Source organism: Malania oleifera, unplaced genomic scaffold (genome assembly GCF_029873635.1).
Source record: "Malania oleifera isolate guangnan ecotype guangnan unplaced genomic scaffold, ASM2987363v1 ctg494, whole genome shotgun sequence".
In the NCBI taxonomy this organism is placed as follows: Eukaryota; Viridiplantae; Streptophyta; class Magnoliopsida; order Santalales; family Ximeniaceae; genus Malania; species Malania oleifera.
Window position 1 is genome coordinate 77,332 of NW_026652026.1, and position 18,476 is coordinate 95,807.

An 18,476-nucleotide genomic window follows, 5' to 3' on the forward strand; every position below is an offset into this window, starting at 1 on the left:
CACCCTTCGGCCCAAAGCCGGCCCGCATTACACCCCGTCCCTGGCACATGGCTAGTCCTAGACTCCCATGGCATTATACCGGTTCAACTGGCGTGGATCCATACCCTTCGGTAATCAGCCAGTAAGGCTCATGCCCTCGGATATAGAGTCGGACACTCTTGCCAAACATGACCAGCGATTTCATACTATATCGTATATAGAGTCAGACACTCTTTCAGTACCTGGAACAACTTGGAACCTAGTTCCTATTGCATTTCAACAAAACACAACCATGCATGCTCATATAACCAAAAAAACCACACTCATTTGGTAATCTCAACAATCATGGTTTTCAAAATACAGTTTTTAACAAGTCAAGACATGACCATCTCCATAACATAATATATAAAACACAATATATTCACGGTTTTCCAACAAAACCAGATATGCAACCCAATGCCCCCTTTTTCCCAAAATTGTAAATGCAAAAATCATAATTTTACCCCTTAGATCCCCCCAAATGAGTAACCAAAATGCACGCAGGACCGCGAATCATAGTTCTACCAAGTCCAATTTAAAAAATAACCGACATAAACAGAATCCCCTTACCTTTCCCTAAACGGTCAATCCCGAACTCTACGGCCCCTAAACAGCAAACCAAGTTCTCACAACCTACAAACCATAGTACAGAATATGCTCACAATTCTATTCTCTACACAACTACCGGAACATAATAGAAAACCAAGCCTTACCTCGATTTTGAGCGAAAACCTGAAAATGGCCGAAACCAAGATTTGATCCATAAAACTTGTAGAGAATCCTTCTTTGATCCTCGTGGTAAAGTCGGATCGACGATTCCAGCAACGTACAAGAAATCTAGAAAGAGAGAGAAGGTATTTCGAGTTCCTAGAGAGATAGAGAGAGATTTTAGATTCCTTAGCTTGGAAGAAAAGGAAATGAATATTTATAGCCCTTTGACTCGGCCGCCCTCGTCGATGAGATGGCGTCTTCGTCGACAAGGCACTAAAGACACTTCGTCGATGAGACGGTGACCTCGTCGATGAGCCTGAGATTCCCGATTTCCTGAAACCTCTCGGCTTCTCCTCGTCGACGAGCTTCTACATTTTGTCGCCGAGTAACAGAAGGTCTTCGTCGATGAACGCTGGCTTCGTCTTACAGAGAGAGAAAGAGAGAGAGTGAGAGAAGAATTTTGGTTTCTTAGCAATGAAGCAAGTGAAATTGATATTTGTAGACCCCTTGACCCGGTCAGCCTCGTCGACGAATTGGCGCACTCGTCGACGAGCAAAAGAAAGGAGTTCGTCGATGACGGAGTGGCCTCGTTGATGAGCCTGAGATTTCAGAATTTCCAAAATCACTCGGTATATTCTCGTCGACGAACCACTGAATTTCGTTGGCAAACCACCAAAGAGACTTCGTCGACAAGAAAAGGAATCTTGTCGACGAGCCTTGCTATTTTTCTCCTTTTTAAATTTCCTTCTCTTTTCTTATTTATTTAATCCACATTTCTCAGGTCAAGTTCTTACAGCCGGCACTCCCTATTTATAGGGAGTCTAAGAGTGCATTTGATGCCAATTCCTTAACAAATTTCCCCACCAACGGCCTGTGTCAGGGGATAATTCCCTTTCCTTAACAAATTTCCCCACCAACGACCTGTGTCAGGGGATAATTCCCTTTAACAACCTACACGTATGATTTATTTTATCATTTTTGAATTTTTGTTAACCAATTGTACCATTTTCCTTTTTGTGTGCTGGTGAAGGTCCAGGTGGCAACCCCGGACTTGCGAGCATTTTGGGGTCTTCCAGCTGGTAGCACCGGATAGGAGGACATGGTATCTTCCTCCTTTTTGTTTTTACATTTTCCTTTTCTGATGTTAACCAACTTTATTCTTTCCTCTCTGCGTAGGTGGGTAATCCAGGTGGCAAGCTGGGATTTGTAGGCATTTTGGGGGCTTCCAATTGGCAGCATGAGATAGGAGGGCATGGCAGTGTTTCTGTTTTGTTTTGTTTTGTTTTTTTCTTTTTGAATTTTCTTCTTTTTGTAATTGTTGAAGGACCATACGTCTTAGCCTACAATGACTTTAGGAATTATAGGGACTCCACTAAAGATGCTTGAGGGGAATTTAAAAGTACTCGACTTTTCCTTTGAAAATCCCGGGGTACTCAGGGTCTTAATCTTAAAATTTCGGGTCCTTTAGGTTTCAAAGCTAAGTCCTGTTTTACTAGGTTTGCTTGGGATGACCTGGTTAAAATTGGGGCATTGCTGAAGCTTGACTTGGCTGACTCCCATGCAACCCTAAGAGCAAGAACATTCGTCAAGAGGTCAGGTTTTCAAACCCTCTTAGGCTCATTTCCACCTCTGAACTCCTGAATTTACCCTCCCTTTGGAGTTGTGGGATCAACTTCAAGGGGCCCAGGATTAGTCACGCGGACCGTAAAACGGATACGTAGATATCCGGTTCGTAATCCAAAAAAAAAAAAAGAACATTCGTCAAGAAGTTTACAAGCATTAAAAAAAAATAAAAAATTAATTTAATAAAATAATGTTAATCATTTTTTACCCTTCAATTATCCAAACGATCATTCCTTTCTTTTTTCCCCCTGCCCGCAAAAGAACAAATTTGAAGTGGGTAAAGGAATCACTATCGCACGATGGACGGTGGAGATGCAGTGGTTCCCGAATTCCGCACTACACTACTTGATAATTGACGGGAGAGAAGCATCGAGAACTCTGAAAAACAGATGAGAATCATCCGCCAACGGCGACGACTCACTGCTGCCGCTGCTGGTGGAGTCGTTCCACTCCTTAGCCCTCCCTCCAATCCGAACCCTACTCCAAGATCTCTCTCCTTCCTCGCTCGAACCCTAATCACACACTTCACCGCTTGCCTATCCCCATCGCTTCTCTTCTCTTCCTCCAGAATGGCCGACGCCGCCGGCGCTACGGTTTCCTCGCTATCTACTGTTGGCCCCGATGATCCCGCTCCACTCGTTTCGTTCGCGTTGTCTCCCTCCTCTGCTCTCAAAATCCAGAAAGGAGACATCACCAAGTGGTTCGTCGACGGCTCTTCTGATGCTATCGTACGCCTCCCTCGCTCTCTCTCTCTCTCTCTCTCTCTCTGTTAATCCTTTTGGGAATAATCAATTCATTATTGCACGGTTAATTCGTATTGGTACAAAGAGCTTCCTTGGCTTTGTTAGCATTTACCATGAATTTTTTGTTGTTTAATGAGGAGGAAAATTATGTAATGGCCCGATTTAATATCATGAGTTTGTGCGTGAAATTATCTGCGAATAAAAATCGAAATTGGGTTTTTGAATGCACTGCATCGCGGGTAATTTTTACAATTTCATCATTTCATGATTTTAAAACACGGGATTTTTTAAATTACTCAAGGTGGTAGGGTTGATATTGAATATGTATTGCTACTGAAATGATCGTTTGATGCATTTTAATCCCCGATTAAAAATATTTTATGCAGGTTAATCCAGCAAATGAGCGAATGCTTGGAGGTGGTGGTGCAGATGGGGGTAATATACCCTAACCCTCTATTAAAAATGTTATTAAATGAAATTATGGTAACCATAAAGGTTTTTGTTGATTTGAGAATGATCTTGTGTGCGCTTATATAATGAATTATTCTACGTTGCAAAAATAGGAAGAGTAATTATCATAATTTGATTGTGTTTTCTTCAGCCATACATAGAGCTGCTGGTCCAGAACTTTATGCTGCTTGCTACAATGTCCCGGAAGTGCAACCTGGAATTCGCCGCCCTACCGGAGAAGCAAGGATTACCCCGTGGGTTATTATAGTTAATTCCACTATTGGGATTGTATCATCCAGTTTTATATCTTAAAAAGCAGCACCAAGCACATAATCAGTTTGCTAACATGTTTACAATTTGCAGTGGTTTTAAATTGCCTGCATCCCATGTAATTCATACGGTTGGGCCCATTTATGACATGGACAGTAACCCTGAAGCTTCTCTGAAAAATGCATACAGGTATGTTGTTTCTTCCTATTATTTTTCTTACTAATCTGTTCATCATCCTAAGTAAATCTGTTACTTTTGTCTTGCACACAAATTGGTTACAGGAACAGCTTCAGGGTGGCTAAAGAGAATAATATTCAATACATTGCTTTTCCTGCCATCTCTTGTGGTCATCATCGGTAAGTATTCTTAATGCTAAACACTGCAATGTAGTTTATTTTTAATGATTTTGTTCTTTGTCATTATCAAAAGAAAAATTTATGGGATTTTACTTGATTATTATGTTATAAGTCCACATTCATTAGATCAAGACAGCCATAATCACTACAAAATATATTATCTTTATTTTTTTTTATAAATCCAGACAGCGATAATCACTACAAAATCAAAATGGTCAAGGACACTCCATCTACATTACAAGTTTTAATGGGACTGAAGGGGAAAAAAAAAAAAAGGATGCTTGAATTAATTCAAAACACTCGTTACTACCATGGTCACAGGAGCAGGCACCTTAGAAAATAATAAAAAGACTTGTGTGCAAGCTTGTTGAACCAGCTTGCAAATAGAGAATCATGATAATTGACAATATTTGAAGTGAAATATATTTAAATTTTTTTAGAAAATTATGTAATGAGCCTAATATCAAGCCAATTCACGAGCTGGCGAAAGAGCTCACTCGCAAGCTGGTTCAACAAGCTTGTGAGCCTATCATGCCAAGTATGACTCGGCTCGAACTTGGCTTGTTTAACTAACCATCTCGAAATGTGCATTTGAGCCCCACTTGTTCAGCATAATAAATGAGTTCGAGTGAGCTATTATCAAGCCAAGCGCCAAGTAGCTCTTGAGCAGCTCATTTCGTTTGCAGCCTAGTTATAATTTATTCAAGATAGAAAAACTGCTTTCTTTTTTGTTTTAGCTTTGCATTACAATCTTCATTTGGCTTGTGTTGTGCAAACTCTTCAATATTGCTCTGTGCAAAATCTTCAAAATGTAGCTTTTATCCAATGCATTGTCAATGATGTAGCTTTGTAGGATTGCTTCTTAATGAGGAGTTTCACCATTCTATATGACCATGAATCAATCCATGTCTTGGTTTCCTCTTTTTTTTTTTTTTTAACCCCTAAGAAAACAAACAGCACCTTCATGTAATATTTCTTTTTCATTTGGTACTGATTATGATTACTGATTTTTGTTTGATTCAAATTTTGTCGAGGACGATGACAGCTTACTGAGAACAAATTAATTAGAAATGACTCCAAAAGTGGATCTAAATTTTTGTTGTTTTTGATGAGACAATTTTTTTTCCCTTCTCATGTCTTGTTGTATTAGGTATCCTTTTGATGAAGCTGCCAGGGTAGCCTTATCTTCAGTTACTGCGTTTGCAAATGAGTTCAAAGAGGTATGCATTTAAAGGCTCTGGTTCATGTTACTTCTATTTCTATACTTAATTCTTTTATTTTTGGCCCCTACTTTTTAAACATTTTTCAAAATGCAATTTTTTTTTCTCTATTATCTTTATTTGGTAAATGGCATCTTAATTCCCTGATGTTATACTGAATTGCGCTTGACTTCCTGCCCTGTAGTCGTAAATTGTATATAGATTTATTCAACTATTAAGTATCTTACCGAAGCTAAAAATGAAACTTCTAAATAATGTGCTGTTTGATTCATGAGATAAAAATTGTTCCCTTGAAATGACATTCCTAGATTTTCCACTAGGAATATTTTTATTTGGTTTGCTTTATAAGATTCTTTTGAATTTTGGCACAAGGAATTGCTAGAATGTTTATTAAATTAAATCTATTTCCTCAAAATTTCAACCATCATAAATAACCCCAATAAATCCATCTCAATAATAATGTTGTTCAACTAGGTCCCAAAATTATGAAGCGCTTGGGGGAGCATGGGAATGGGATTCTCATGTTTTATGGAAATTCTTCAATCCTAAAAATGTGAGATTATCAGGTGACTTGTTCCAAAACTAAGTGAGAATGGGATATTATGGGCATAATATTTTTGGGAATGTTGAAAGATGTTGTGAACCAAACAGCTCCGAAAACTCTGGGGAATAAATTGCAATTTAGTGAAACTTCTGTGTGTAATTTACCCATCTTTATTTTATGTGAGTGTAGCCCTTATTTTCCATGTGAATTCTTTAGGAATACGTTTAAGCTTTTCTTGGAGCTCTGCCTATCTTCTCTTCTACATCAGTGAAAATATTAATTATTTGATTTTCTGTTTTCAATTTTTTTTTTCCCCCAAGGGGAGGTTAAATGGAACCAATATTACTATTTAGGGTTTGGTTTGTAAAGTATTCGTGCAAATTTGGCAGCATTTACGTCAAAAGTTATTTTGCAGGTGCATTTTGTTTTGTTTTTGGATGAGATTTACAATGCTTGGGTGGAAAAAGCAAAGGAGATACTGAAGAATTGAAGATGCAGAATGCACAGGATACTCCAATCTCATGTTAATCTATTATTGCCAGCTTCAACCATTGGTCGCAATTTGAGGCTTAAATCAAGTGTTTTTTTTCTTAGTTACATTTCATGCACATTAATATCAATGGAGATGAAAACCATCACATCCTTACTCAGCTATTCCAACATCTAATGGAATACTTTGTTCAAAAAATTTTGGAAACCTTAGCACTAATGCGTTAGCAAACGCAGGGAACTTCAAAAGAGTTGTCTTGGAAAGAAATGTTACTGTGCTACCGATTTTATCTGTTGAATGAAACCAATCTGCAACATAACATTTCAAGCCATTTGATGTCGGCTAAAAATTTTCATTCCCAAATTAACTTCTTATCATCAATTACTGCCAATTTTCAAGAACAAAAATTAATGGATTTGGGGGCTTCAAATATCAAAAATATTGTGCTTCAAATTACTTCTGCAGTACTAAACCAAGGATGAAAATTATGAAAGAAAACTATTTCATCCCTCATATCTATGCCAACCTCAACAAAGTATTTCTGCAAAAATTCATGGAACCTCTAGCTTTGATGCTTACAATAGTAAACAAAGGTTATTCCAAGAAGATCCGTACAAAAAACATCGACATTCCATGCTCTACCATTCTCACAAAGGAAAGAAAACAAATCACAACCATTCACCTAAACGTGCCGTAAGTCAAAAGACTCAAAACGTTATCTAATAAAAACGGAAACAGTGAATGTACTGATGTCAACGCAAAATGGAGAAGTCTGCAATCCGTGCCATCCGCAGTTTACCAACTTCAGATCATTGTCAGATGTGTCTAATTCAAGTCTCTTTTTCCTTGGATAAGCTCCGCGGAAGCCGGCTAATAAAACTTTCATCCACTATTCTGTAGTGCTTTGAAAATTTTCGATGAATCAATCCACAGCATCTATCAATATACTCCCCATATTTGCTGTACACGGCAGGAAGTATCATGGAAACAATGGTTCCTGTCGTCATTTCATACAAAAAGACATGTTAAGAAAAATTACATTGATTGACACAGTGGTTTCATACACAATCCATGCAAAAGTGCAAGGAAATGCTCATTCCTTAGTGATTTCTTTGTCACACCTAGTATAACATGATTCAGATTTCAAAGCAAGCCAGGACGATGATAAAAAAATTTCAACCAATATGCACCTGAGAGCAATGCCCTAATAAATTAGCTCAAAATAATGACAATAATAGCAATAATAATCATAGTGTATATTGCTTGCGCTTTGGAAACAGGTATCGAGTGCGCATATATATAAAGTGCAAGCATCTCTGTTTTCTCATTTCTGAAGCATCCTACTGGAGTTCCCTTGTCCCCAGAGAGTTCCTCTTAGGGCCCAAGCAGAGAGAATGGAGCATTTGTTTTACAATGAACACAAAATGACTGCATTTTTTCAAAAGCACTTAAAAGTCTATTTTATCTGGTAATTAATCACGTCTCCATATTAACTACCTTCAGGGCTATGCAAGGACAAGGGTGTTTTTACCCTCAATTTTTTAATGTAGATGATTGGCTGGTTGAATACCCCACGAATGTCCCAACGACCCCAATCTAAAATGCTATCCAAGAATCTTTGGGGAAAGAAGAAGAGACGCATACACACAAATATACAGAGTTTCATGCTTAATACATACAATGAGCAGGTCGAATTTCCAAAACAGAGATGTCCAAACAACCCAATCTACAGTACCATGTGAATAGATTTCCAAGGGAGAATATGAATGACAAGATCACGATTGCCAACCCTTAGGGGCCAGAGGAGAGGAGAGAGAAGCAAGAGACAGTTTTACCCTATAATAGTATAATGCATGTGATGAACAGTTTGACAGGATGAGAACGAAATACATACCAATATAAGCGAGCGTGAAGAAAGAGAAGAAGCCACCAATGACGGACAAAAGCCATAGACAGACCACCACCTGTCAAATGGAAAATAAAGTGGTGATATATTTTCTTCATCAAAATAAGTTAGATAAGAAGTATCAAAATTCAAAGAAAGAACATTATGGTTTCAATGGTAAGCATATTGTAAATCAGCTATCCTACATGCAAGCTCACAATGGTTTCCTAGAAACCTTGTCACAGGCTCAACTGAGAGATGGGTTTGTGTTTCCGGTGTGCCCTTATTATACGATAGGTTTAAAGTATTAGCCAGGGGCTTCTCAAAACCCAATCATCTCTCTCTATCTCATGGAATTAACTTGTTTTGGGGCGAATTCATTGACATTTTGATCTTATATAGAAGTTCTTCCATTCTCAAAATTTTTGAATTTCTACGCTAAAAATTTAATAATATATTTTAAAGCAAATATATATTAACGCCTGATTGATGCCTAAATAGATTCATGATGTTTTGATACAAAATTACAAATATCAGAATGAAAAAATTGCATTCCGAACAATAATTCAAACTGACCTTGAAAAAGAGTCTAAAATCTTTGCCAAGAGTTATATCATGAGCCATAAGCAGCATATAGTTAATTTTAACACGAAATGATGCCGCAGCATTATTGACCATTTCCTCTGACAATTCCAGTTCTGGCAAAGTATGCGATTGTCTGCTCATACGAGAGATGATGGGTTCAGCACAGGAACAAAGTAAAATTATCAACCAAATGCACATAGAGGGTAGAATAGCCGTACTTATTTCTGAAGACTGCGTAGTTGGCTCGAAGAAACAACAATACAATCAAAATCAGCAAGACATTGGAACATATTGACAAGAATGACAATCCAGAGTGTTCAAATACAAGCCATGCAACAGTAGCAACAACAATGACGCCAAAAGAAACATGCCGCCGCTTCCACAAGAACACATCAGCAGCTAAGGAAAAAGGAAATCCTGAATAAGTAATAGAATAGCTGTGACTATAGAAATCAAAACTTAAAAAAGAGCATAAAAAGTGAGATAATATTAAAGACATAACATGTTCACCTATGTTTTTTCTTTCTCCTATTTTTTTTTAGGAGAAGGGGGATTTTTTTTGGTGGTGGGGGGGGGGGGGGGGGGGGAGCAGGGATAAATATACTTCACCCACCTCAAATTTGGCTCCACTTGCCACTTGTGGTTTAAAATTTTAAAGCATTGCACTACTGCTCAAGGTCAGCTTGGTTCAACACCATTAAGTCTCTTTTATCCATTTTAATAATTACACGCAGGTAGACTGTATAAAAAGTCACAGTAGGGCAAGTGAAATTAGACCAAAAATCGTGGGTGGGGAAAGTGTAAATATTTTTCTTTCATGTTTCATGCTCCTTTTGACATCATGTAACTAGAATGTAACCATTAAATGCACACACAAGAAGCAGGACTTCACAGGGCTAAATGAAACAAACCCCAAGCTATCCAATCTTAGAAGGCATCCCCTTCCCTATCCCTCTCCCTCTTCCTCACACTGTCAAATAATCCAACAATGCCTCCAAGGTCCCAATTCCCTTCAATCCACTTGTGCACTAGTTCTGCCACCACGCTCTTTGCACAAGAGAGGGAAGGTTAGCCATGTTATTTGTGCATGCCTCGTCACGAGTCGAGCTTGTTCAGGGCATTATGCTTGCCTGTGACCACTTGTCTCGTGCGTTTGGGATGGGTTTCCATCATGTAAATATTAGTTTAGGTTTATTTTCTAGTAGTGGTTTCTCCCTAAGCCAAATAAGGCAAAATGACGCCTCGGTCACTTTGATGTTTACTAGTGCCAGGGTGAGAATTGCATATAAAGCACATTAGGGGAGGGTGAGTGTTCATCAATCTTGTAAAACTCACTAGCTATGTCAACGTGTTTAGCCTACTTGCCTCCCTCGCTAAACACACAATGTTAATGAATTGCATTGCTTCAATGTTTACTCCTTACTTGCCACTGCTTTCATAATTACTTACTGCTTCAGCTGATATTTGATTGAATGATAATTAAAGTGTTTCATAGATGAATTGTGGTAAACGATAGGCTGGCTAGTTAAGCAAAAGTGCTTTAGCTAGCGCCGCACGGTCCATTCACAAAGGTGTGAAATCGTCGGCCCATGACACCTGATATTAGAGCTCGATTAGTTGCTACGTGAATTCAGTTGCCTTCATTGTGAGATTAGGAAAGCTTTGGAAAAATGACCATAGCGCTAACCAATGCTGAGAGAATCAATGTGCTGGAAGCACAAGCTGAGACAACAGCCAACAATGTGGCCATGGAGATGGCCCAATTGAGAAACTTGTTGATGAAGTGATGGGGTCACAAAAGCATCAAGCAAGTTTGATAGGTGAAATATCAGAGGACTTTCACCACGCTGTGGAAACTTTGCAATCTCAAATAGTTGATCTAGATGCAAAGATGAATCTCATGGTTCTTGCTATGGGAAACTAACACTCCGGGGTTTAGCAAGACCAAGGTACCAGAACCCAGTACGTATGGGGGTGCCCATGATGCCAAGGAGTTGTAGAACTTCTTATTTGATATGGAGCAGTACTTTCGTGCTATGAGGAAGGCCTCAAAATAGATGAAATTGGATATTGCGACCATGTACTTGGTTAGTGACGCCAAACTGTGGTGGCGTACTAAGTACAATGAAATTGAAAATGGACATTGTGTAGTGGATAGTTGGGCAGACTTGAAGAGAGAGCTCAAGGCCCAATTCTTTTCTGAGAATGTTGAGTACAATGCTAGGAAAAAACTGAGAGACCTCAAGCATACTGGGTCAATAGGGAATACGTGAAACAATTTTCTGCTTTGATGTTGGATATCAAGGACATATCGGGGAAGGACAAGTTGTTTTATTTTATGAAGGGGTTGAAACCGTGCGCAAGAACTGAACTTCATAGGCAAAAAGTTCAAGACTTGTCTACTACACAAGCTGCAGCGTAATGCTTGGCTGACTATGCTGGTGGTCCAAAGAGTTTGGCATAGGGGGAAACAACGAAAAGTTTTCAAGAAAGGCAAACCCAAAAGTGGGGGAGCCGACTATAAAGCATCAACTTCAAAAGAAGCTTCATTGTCTCGAGGGTTAAACACACCCAATGGAAAGAGTAAAATTTTGTGTTACTTATGTCAAGGCCCTCACAGAGTTTTTGAGTGCCCTCACAAAGCAACACTTAATGCCTTACAGGCTTCCACTGCAGAGCAGATAGTGGAAAGTGATGGGGAAGAGGAGGATACCCCGAGGATGGGTGCAATGCGGCGGGTGAAGGCATTGGAAAAGCAGGCAAAAGCACCGAAGGTTACACAAGCAAAAGGACTGATGATTGTGAACTTGAGGATCAATGGGAAGAGTACCTGCACTATGGTGGATACCGGGGCTACTCATAATTTTGTTTCGCAACCAAAAGCATGGAGACTCAACATATCCTTGGATAAGGATACAGAACGGATGAAAGCAGTGAATTTTGTAGCCCAACCTACTCTGAGAGTAGCCAAGCAAGTGACTGTGAAGCTTGGACGGTGGAAAAGTCATGCAAATTTCACAGCAGTGCCATTGGATGACTTTCCAATCATTTTGGGAATGGAGTTTTGATGGGGACGAAGGCAGTGTTGATGCCTTCTGTTGGTTCCCTGTGTTTGATGGGAGATCACTCGTGCATGGTGCAAGTCGTTGCGACGAAAGGAGACGATGGGAAGTTCCTTTCAACTATGCAACTCAAGAAGGGGTTGAGAAATGGTGAGCAGACATATCTAGCCACGATGGTGGTAGATGAAGAAGTATGCTAAGAGCTAGTGCCTACGACCATCCAAGCTGTATTGGATGAGTATAAGGAGGTGATGTCGGACAAGCTGCCTCATAACTTGCCTCCGCAATGGGGCGTGGAGCATAAGATCGAGTTGTTGTCAGGATTGAAACCACCTATTAAGGGGTCATATCGGATGGCGCCTCCAGAGCTAGCAGAGCTAAGGAAAGAACTTGATGAGCTGTTGGAAGCGGGATATGTTCGCCCTTCCAAAGCACCGTTCGGAGCACTGGTGTTGTTTCCAAAGAAACATGATGGGAGCAAGTGGATGTGTGTCGACTACCACGCGCTCAACAAGGTGACAGTGCACAACAAGTATCTTATTCCATTGATTGCTGATTTATTAGATTAGTTGAATCATGCCAAGTACTTCACTAAATTTCACTTGAGGTTAGGCTACTATCAAGTAAGGATTGCAAATGGGGATGAGCTGAAGACTACTTGTGTGACGCGATATGGGGCATATGAATTCTAGGTCAATCCATTCGGGTTGACAAATGCGCCTGCAACATTCGACACCTCGATGAACCAAGTATTTCATGAGTACCTAGACAAGTTTGTTGTGGTGTACCTGGATGATATTGTTGTATATAGTTCCATTATGGAGGAACATGAAGAGCATCTACAGAAGGTGTTCAACAGGCTAAGGGGGAACTGTCTATATGTGAAGAAAGAGAAGTGCACTTCCGCTCAGCGGAGCATCAAATTCCTTGGTCATGTGATCGAGAAAGGTCATATCCAGATGGATATGGAGAAGGTAAGGGCGATTCAAGATTGGAAGATCCCAACAACAATGAAGGAGTTGCGTTCCTTTCTTGGCCTTACCAATTATTACAAGGAATTCGTAGAGAGGGTTATTCACGGAGAACGGCTCCTATGACAGAACTACTAAAGAAGGGTCATGCGTGGAACTAGGCTGAGAAGTGTCAGGGAGCCTTTGATGACTTGATGTCATAATGAGAGATCCGATACTTGCTCTTCTGGATGTCATGAAACCTTTCGAGGTGCAAACAGATGCATCAGACTTCGCCCTTGGAGGAGTCTTGTAACAAGAAGGACATCTTGTTGCGTACAAGAGTCGTAAGCTTAGTGAAGTAAAGCGAAAATACATAGCTCAAGAGAAGGAGATGCTAGCGGTGATACATTGTCTCCGCATATGGAGGCATTCCCTACTTGGGTCAAAGTTTGTGGTGAAAACAAATAACTCGGGTGTTAGCCATTTCTTCACACAGCTGAAGTTGACACCAAAGCAGGGCCGATGGCAGGAATTCTTGGCAGGAATTGATTTCTCCTTTGAGCACAAGACGGGGCGCTTGAACCAAGTCGTGGATGCACTGAGTAGGAAGACCGAGCTGACGGCCTTGCAAATGGTAGCACACTTGACTATGAGTACTGTAACCACGATGATGCGGGAGCGCATAAAAGAGAACTTAGTCAAAGATCCAATTGCGCAAAACCTAATGAAGCTGACCAAAGAAGGGAAAGCACATCAATTCTGGATGAAAGACGGATTTTTGATGACCCTTGGCCAGCTCTTTGTGCCACAAGCTAGTGATCTGAGGAAGACATTGTCATGATACTATGTGGGTCAGACATCCAAGATGGCAGCGCACTTTGGCCTTATTGAAGCAAAGGTATTATTGACCACACATGTGTGATGATATGGTTGACTAAACCCGAATTTGTCTCACTTGCCAACAAGAGAAGGTGGAGCGAAGGAAGATTGCAGAGCTGCTGGAGCCCCTACCAATACCATCGAAACCATGGGAAAGTGTCTCACTAGACTTCATCACCAACTGGCGCAGAGTGGGAGATGCAGGGTCTATACTTGTGGTCTATACTTGTGGTTATAGACAAGTTTTCAAAGTATGGTACATTTATACCCGCACCAAAGTACTGTTCGACAAAGGAGACGGCACAATTATTCTTTAAGAATATTGTAAAATATTAGGGTGTTCCCCAATACACTGTTAGTGACCAAGACTCAAGATTCACCGGCAACTTCTGGACAGAATTTTTCAAAATCCTCAGTACACAACTTGAAATCTCTTCGAGTTACCATCCACAAATAGACGAACAGAATCAATGGGCTACTAGAAGAATACTTGTGCCATTTCGTCAATGTCAACCAGAAGAATTGGGTGCAACTACTTTATGTGGCTCAGTTCTGTTTCAATGCCCAAAGGAGCTTAACAACAAACAAGAGCCTTTTTTAGCTTGTTACAGGTCAGCAACCGCTATTACCTCACACAGTGGATGAGTCGTACAGAGGAAAGAGTCTCAGGACATACATCTTCATCAAAGAATGGAGAAAGAATGCAAAGATTGCCCGAGCCTACCTAGAGAAAGCTTCTAAGTGGATGAAGAAGTGGGCAAATCAGGGGAAAAGACCGCAGCACTTCAACGTAGGTGACTTGATGCTTGTTAAGCTCAATCCTGAACAAATCAGGTCACTAGAGGACAAGATAGGAGACTACTTCGCAAATATAAAGGACCAGTCCCCATCTTGGCCAAAGTCGGGAAGGCCTCTTACAGAATCGACCCTCCGACTTGGATGAAAGTGCATCATGTGTTTCCCGTCATCTGCCTTAAGCCGTTCAACGCCAACACTGAAGATTCAAGCAGAAGTCAGCCAACCAGAGCAGAATTGAAGACAGTGCAACTTGATAGACTTGAAGTTGAAGATATCCTTGCAGACAGAGAATTCATATCCTTAAGGAAGAAGCAACGGGAGTCCTTAGTGAAGTGGAAAGGCCTTGGTGATGAAGAAATCAGCTAGATTTCCGCAAAAGATATGCAACCGTTCGTAGACAAAGTAGAAGTGTACCTAGCGTCAAAGTCTACAAGAACGTCAACCGCATAAATGGGGGAGCGTCACGAGCCGAGTTTGTTCAAGGCATTATGCTTGCCTATGACCGCTTGTCTCGTGCGTTTGGGATAAGTTTCCATCATGTAAATACTAGTGTAGATTTATTTTCTAGTAGTAACTTCTCCCTAAGCCAAATAAGGCAATATGACTCCTCAGTCACTTTGATGTTTCCTAGTGTCAGGATGAGAATTGCATATAAAGCTCTTTAAGGAAGGGTGAGTGTTCATTAATCTTGTAAAACTCACTCGCTATTGTCAACGTGTTTAGCTTACTTGCCTCCCCCGCTAAATAGACAATGTTAACGAAGCTGCTATTAATGAAGTGTGTTGCTTCCATGTTTACTGCTAACTTGCCACTGCTTTCATAATTGCTTACTGCGTCCGCTAATATTTGATTTAACGATAATAAAAGTGTTTTGTGATTGAATTGTGGTAAACGATAGGCTGACTAGTTAACCAAGAGTGTTTTAACTAGCGCCGCACGGTCCATTCATAAAGGTGTGAAATAGTCAGCCTGTGACACTTAGCCTACCCCAAGGTGAGGTAGAAGCAAATATTGCTTATTTCCATTATGTACTTATTTATAGATTGCAACTTCCATGAGCAGTTATCCAATCTTTGGTTTCATGAATCACAGATTGAATGCCAATCCATCCACAAAAGAAAATAGGCACACCACTATTAATTATAAAAACCTTTGAACTTGCATGAAATTTTTTGGAATACCCATTATTTAATAAAGCCTAGTGGCCCATTAAATATTGCAAGATGAACATGTTTCAACTTTCTATTACCAACAATCTCAATAGAGGAGGCATTTGTCTGGACAAAGGTGGACAACAGCCTTCAAAGACAAAAATAATACAACAAGAACACCATTCTACCTTATCAGTGAAGTGTATATCTTATCAAAAAAATCAGTAAGGTTTTTCAGTTCGCGTCAATGAATGTGATTCCACCATTTTCTTCATGGGAAGGAACAAAATCAGTTGAATGAAGCAAATAAGCTGCACTCAGGACATGGAAGTCGACAGGATTACAAACTCCACTGAACTAGCAAGCTATTTTATAAAAAGAAATTCATTCTTTATTTGCTCACATAGCAGTTCTAATTTGCTGACATGTAACAACCAAACAAGTTATTCAAAAGATGGTTTCAGCAAATATATGCAAATCCAAGGAAGCATCAAAGCTGGCATAGAAGTTAAAACAATTAATTCCAACACAGGAAATTGGTTTTCTTTAACTTTATTTCCACTGTGTAATTATTGTGAAAATTTGCAACTTTTCCATCTCAATGGATTTAAAATTGGGGGAACACCAAGATGGAACCCAAAGTGCAAATCATTGGAGTGTGCCCCCTGGGACTAAAATCAGTTTTTAATTCAAAATTAATAGCTCTTAAGTTGTCCGAGGAAAATACCCTCGATTGTGTGAATTGGTAGAAAAATATTCATGTCACTAAGACCATCTAGTGGGACTTAAGGTTTGGTTTGTTGTTGTTATTGTAATTCAGGTTTTACAATACAAAAACATTCACCCTTGCTTGATCAAAGCTAACACTCCGTGGTACAAATATGTACAGAAGAGAAATTGGAATAAAAAAAAAATGACATATGAAAACAGCTAAAAGAAGTATCTTAGGACTTGAAAATGAAAGCAGGCACATCACCATCATATGCAGCAATCCAGCAAAGGCACAGGACAGAGCTAACTCCTATCATGGAGTGATGGTAGCCCTTTAAAAAAATGACAACTTTGCACCATGATGCATGAACTGCATTCGAGCTAGTATGCATGCATTAGAGATGAGCTAAGCTATCAATGGTACCAAAAGAAGCCCATGCCACTTGTTAAAATAAGTACTGGCTGCTTTTAGTTTTACTCTTGTCCCTGCCGTCCAAGACAATGGTGAAAATTTGCTCCATGTGGGTGTAGCAACTAGTTACCAAAGAACTAATATATATGTATATTCTATAGAAATAGAATTTTCCCACTTGATGTCCACTTTTTATTCCCTAAACCATCCTTGCATAAATATTGGTTGAATAATAAAGTGAGTGACAATATAGGAAAATATCAGGTATCCCGTAATCACTTACAATGAAACATAAATCCCTCATAACTAGCTACCTATAACTGTTTTGTTGGTGTCTAATTCTTAACATCCTAAAATGTCCCTGGATAAATTTTAAATATCAATAAAAAAAATTTGCTATTACTTAGTCATATTTGCTCAGGGACTCCCAATAATTCATGGTAGGCTGGAGAGTAAATATTAATGAGAGAGAAAAAGAATTGACCCTATATTTGGAAAGGCTTGGATTTAGATTTGTGCTAGATTTGGATAAGATGTAATAAAAATTATATTAAAATTTATCCAAATCCATCCAAATTAAAATCCAAGTTCTAAATAAGGCCGCTTTAATTAAATCATAAAAAAAGATAATAATAAAATAAAAATGCCAAGTACCAATTAATTCCATAAATAATTACAAAATTATATTACACATGTGCCTCTTTGATAGCGGGAACAGATTGTGTCAACTTGGGAAGGAAAAAATAAAAAGCGATATCATTGAATTGGATTTAATTGGAAATAACGGGCAAGGGTGGTGGAATCTTACCTTTACCTCCTACCATAATCTGGTGAATCGGCGTTTGCCGATCAAATAATCGGTGTCTGGAGGTTGTAAACGTGGAAGAAGTGCCAGAAGCATCCTTCCTGCCATCTCCATCGCCCTCCGTGTTGGACAGATCTGATGAATTCTCCATTGATCAACTTCCTATGGAAGCCAAAATGAATGCCTCGTTCAACGTAAAAAAAAAAATTAAAGTAATACTTCAAAACTGCTCGAATTGGATAATGTTACAGCAGAAAGCGCAATTATTCCAAAAAAGAAAAAAAAAAAAAAAACGTAATCCCGGAACTGTAGCAAAAGGCCTTCGGACACGACATATTCGAAACCCTAAATGTGCAGAAGTGTTGGGTGAACGAGCCTTCTCGGCGGCCGTGCCCCTAAAACTTCAAGGAACGGTGAGAACAAACGACGAATCTCAACATGCGGTTATGAAGTTGACAGAAGCCAGAAAAAAGATGAGTACAGAAGCAGCAAAATTCGTTAGCTTGATTCTCAAATTGCAAAACGATATTTGAAATTTTGGTTTAGCTTAAATGAACTCTACTCGAGTCCTGTTCAAACTTAAATAATATATTAACCAACTTTATTAAATATTTAAAATTACCGAGCCTAAATAACCAAGCTTTTAAATAAACCTGATTCATTTATAACTGGAAAAAAAAAAAAAAAAAAGGACAAGGAAAATTTAAAAACAAAAATAACATATAAAATAACTTAATAGTTTAAGTTATAAACAAACTTAATGAAAAAAAAAAAAAAGTAAATGAACTCATAATATGAGCCTACATAGGT

General features: G+C 39.2%; 2 protein-coding genes across 3 annotated transcripts; one reads left to right on the forward strand and one right to left on the reverse strand.

The window, feature by feature from the left end:
- The first annotated feature begins 2,636 nt into the window (after positions 1-2,636).
- Positions 2,637-6,769, forward strand: LOC131147203 (uncharacterized). Its single transcript, XM_058096972.1, has 7 exons — positions 2,637-3,080; positions 3,482-3,530; positions 3,697-3,799; positions 3,909-4,004; positions 4,097-4,171; positions 5,322-5,391; positions 6,351-6,769. The coding sequence occupies exons 1-7, from the start codon at positions 2,742-2,744 to the stop codon at positions 6,423-6,425; spliced, it is 807 nt and encodes a 268-aa protein (XP_057952955.1). The 5' UTR covers positions 2,637-2,741; the 3' UTR covers positions 6,426-6,769.
- A 194-nt stretch (positions 6,770-6,963) lies between these two features.
- LOC131147201 (reticulon-like protein B16) lies at positions 6,964-18,262 on the reverse strand. 2 transcript variants are annotated; one of them, XM_058096970.1, is made up of 6 exons: positions 17,974-18,259; positions 17,670-17,828; positions 9,114-9,294; positions 8,887-9,028; positions 8,320-8,389; positions 6,964-7,422 (listed from the first exon to the last, which is right to left on the reverse strand). In XM_058096970.1, the coding sequence occupies exons 2-6, from the start codon at positions 17,815-17,817 to the stop codon at positions 7,256-7,258; spliced, it is 708 nt and encodes a 235-aa protein (XP_057952953.1). In that variant the 5' UTR covers positions 17,818-17,828; positions 17,974-18,259; the 3' UTR covers positions 6,964-7,255. The 2 variants fall into 2 exon arrangements, with proteins under 2 accessions (XP_057952953.1, XP_057952954.1); XM_058096971.1 differs by having other exon boundaries at positions 6,964-7,385; positions 17,670-18,262.
- Positions 18,263-18,476: the final 214 nt, after the last annotated feature.

Bases quoted from the DNA above. Each gene is read 5' to 3' on its own strand.
- LOC131147203 (XM_058096972.1), top strand. From the start codon at position 2,742: ATGAGAATCATCCGCCAACGGCGACGACTCACTGCTGCCGCTGCTGGT. The intron at 3,531-3,696 runs GTAATATACCCT...TGTTTTCTTCAG, and splicing joins AGGTGGTGGTGCAGATGGGG to CCATACATAGAGCTGCTGGT. The intron at 4,172-5,321 runs GTAAGTATTCTT...TTGTTGTATTAG, and splicing joins ATCTCTTGTGGTCATCATCG to GTATCCTTTTGATGAAGCTG.
- LOC131147201 (XM_058096970.1), bottom strand. From the start codon at position 17,817: ATGGAGAATTCATCAGATCTGTCCAACACGGAGGGCGATGGAGATGGC. The intron at 9,295-17,669 runs GTAAGATTCCAC...CTTTTTCCTTAG, and splicing joins GATTATGGTAGGAGGTAAAG to CTGCTGATGTGTTCTTGTGG. The intron at 7,423-8,319 runs GTATGTATTTCG...AAATGACGACAG, and splicing joins CTTCACGCTCGCTTATATTG to GAACCATTGTTTCCATGATA.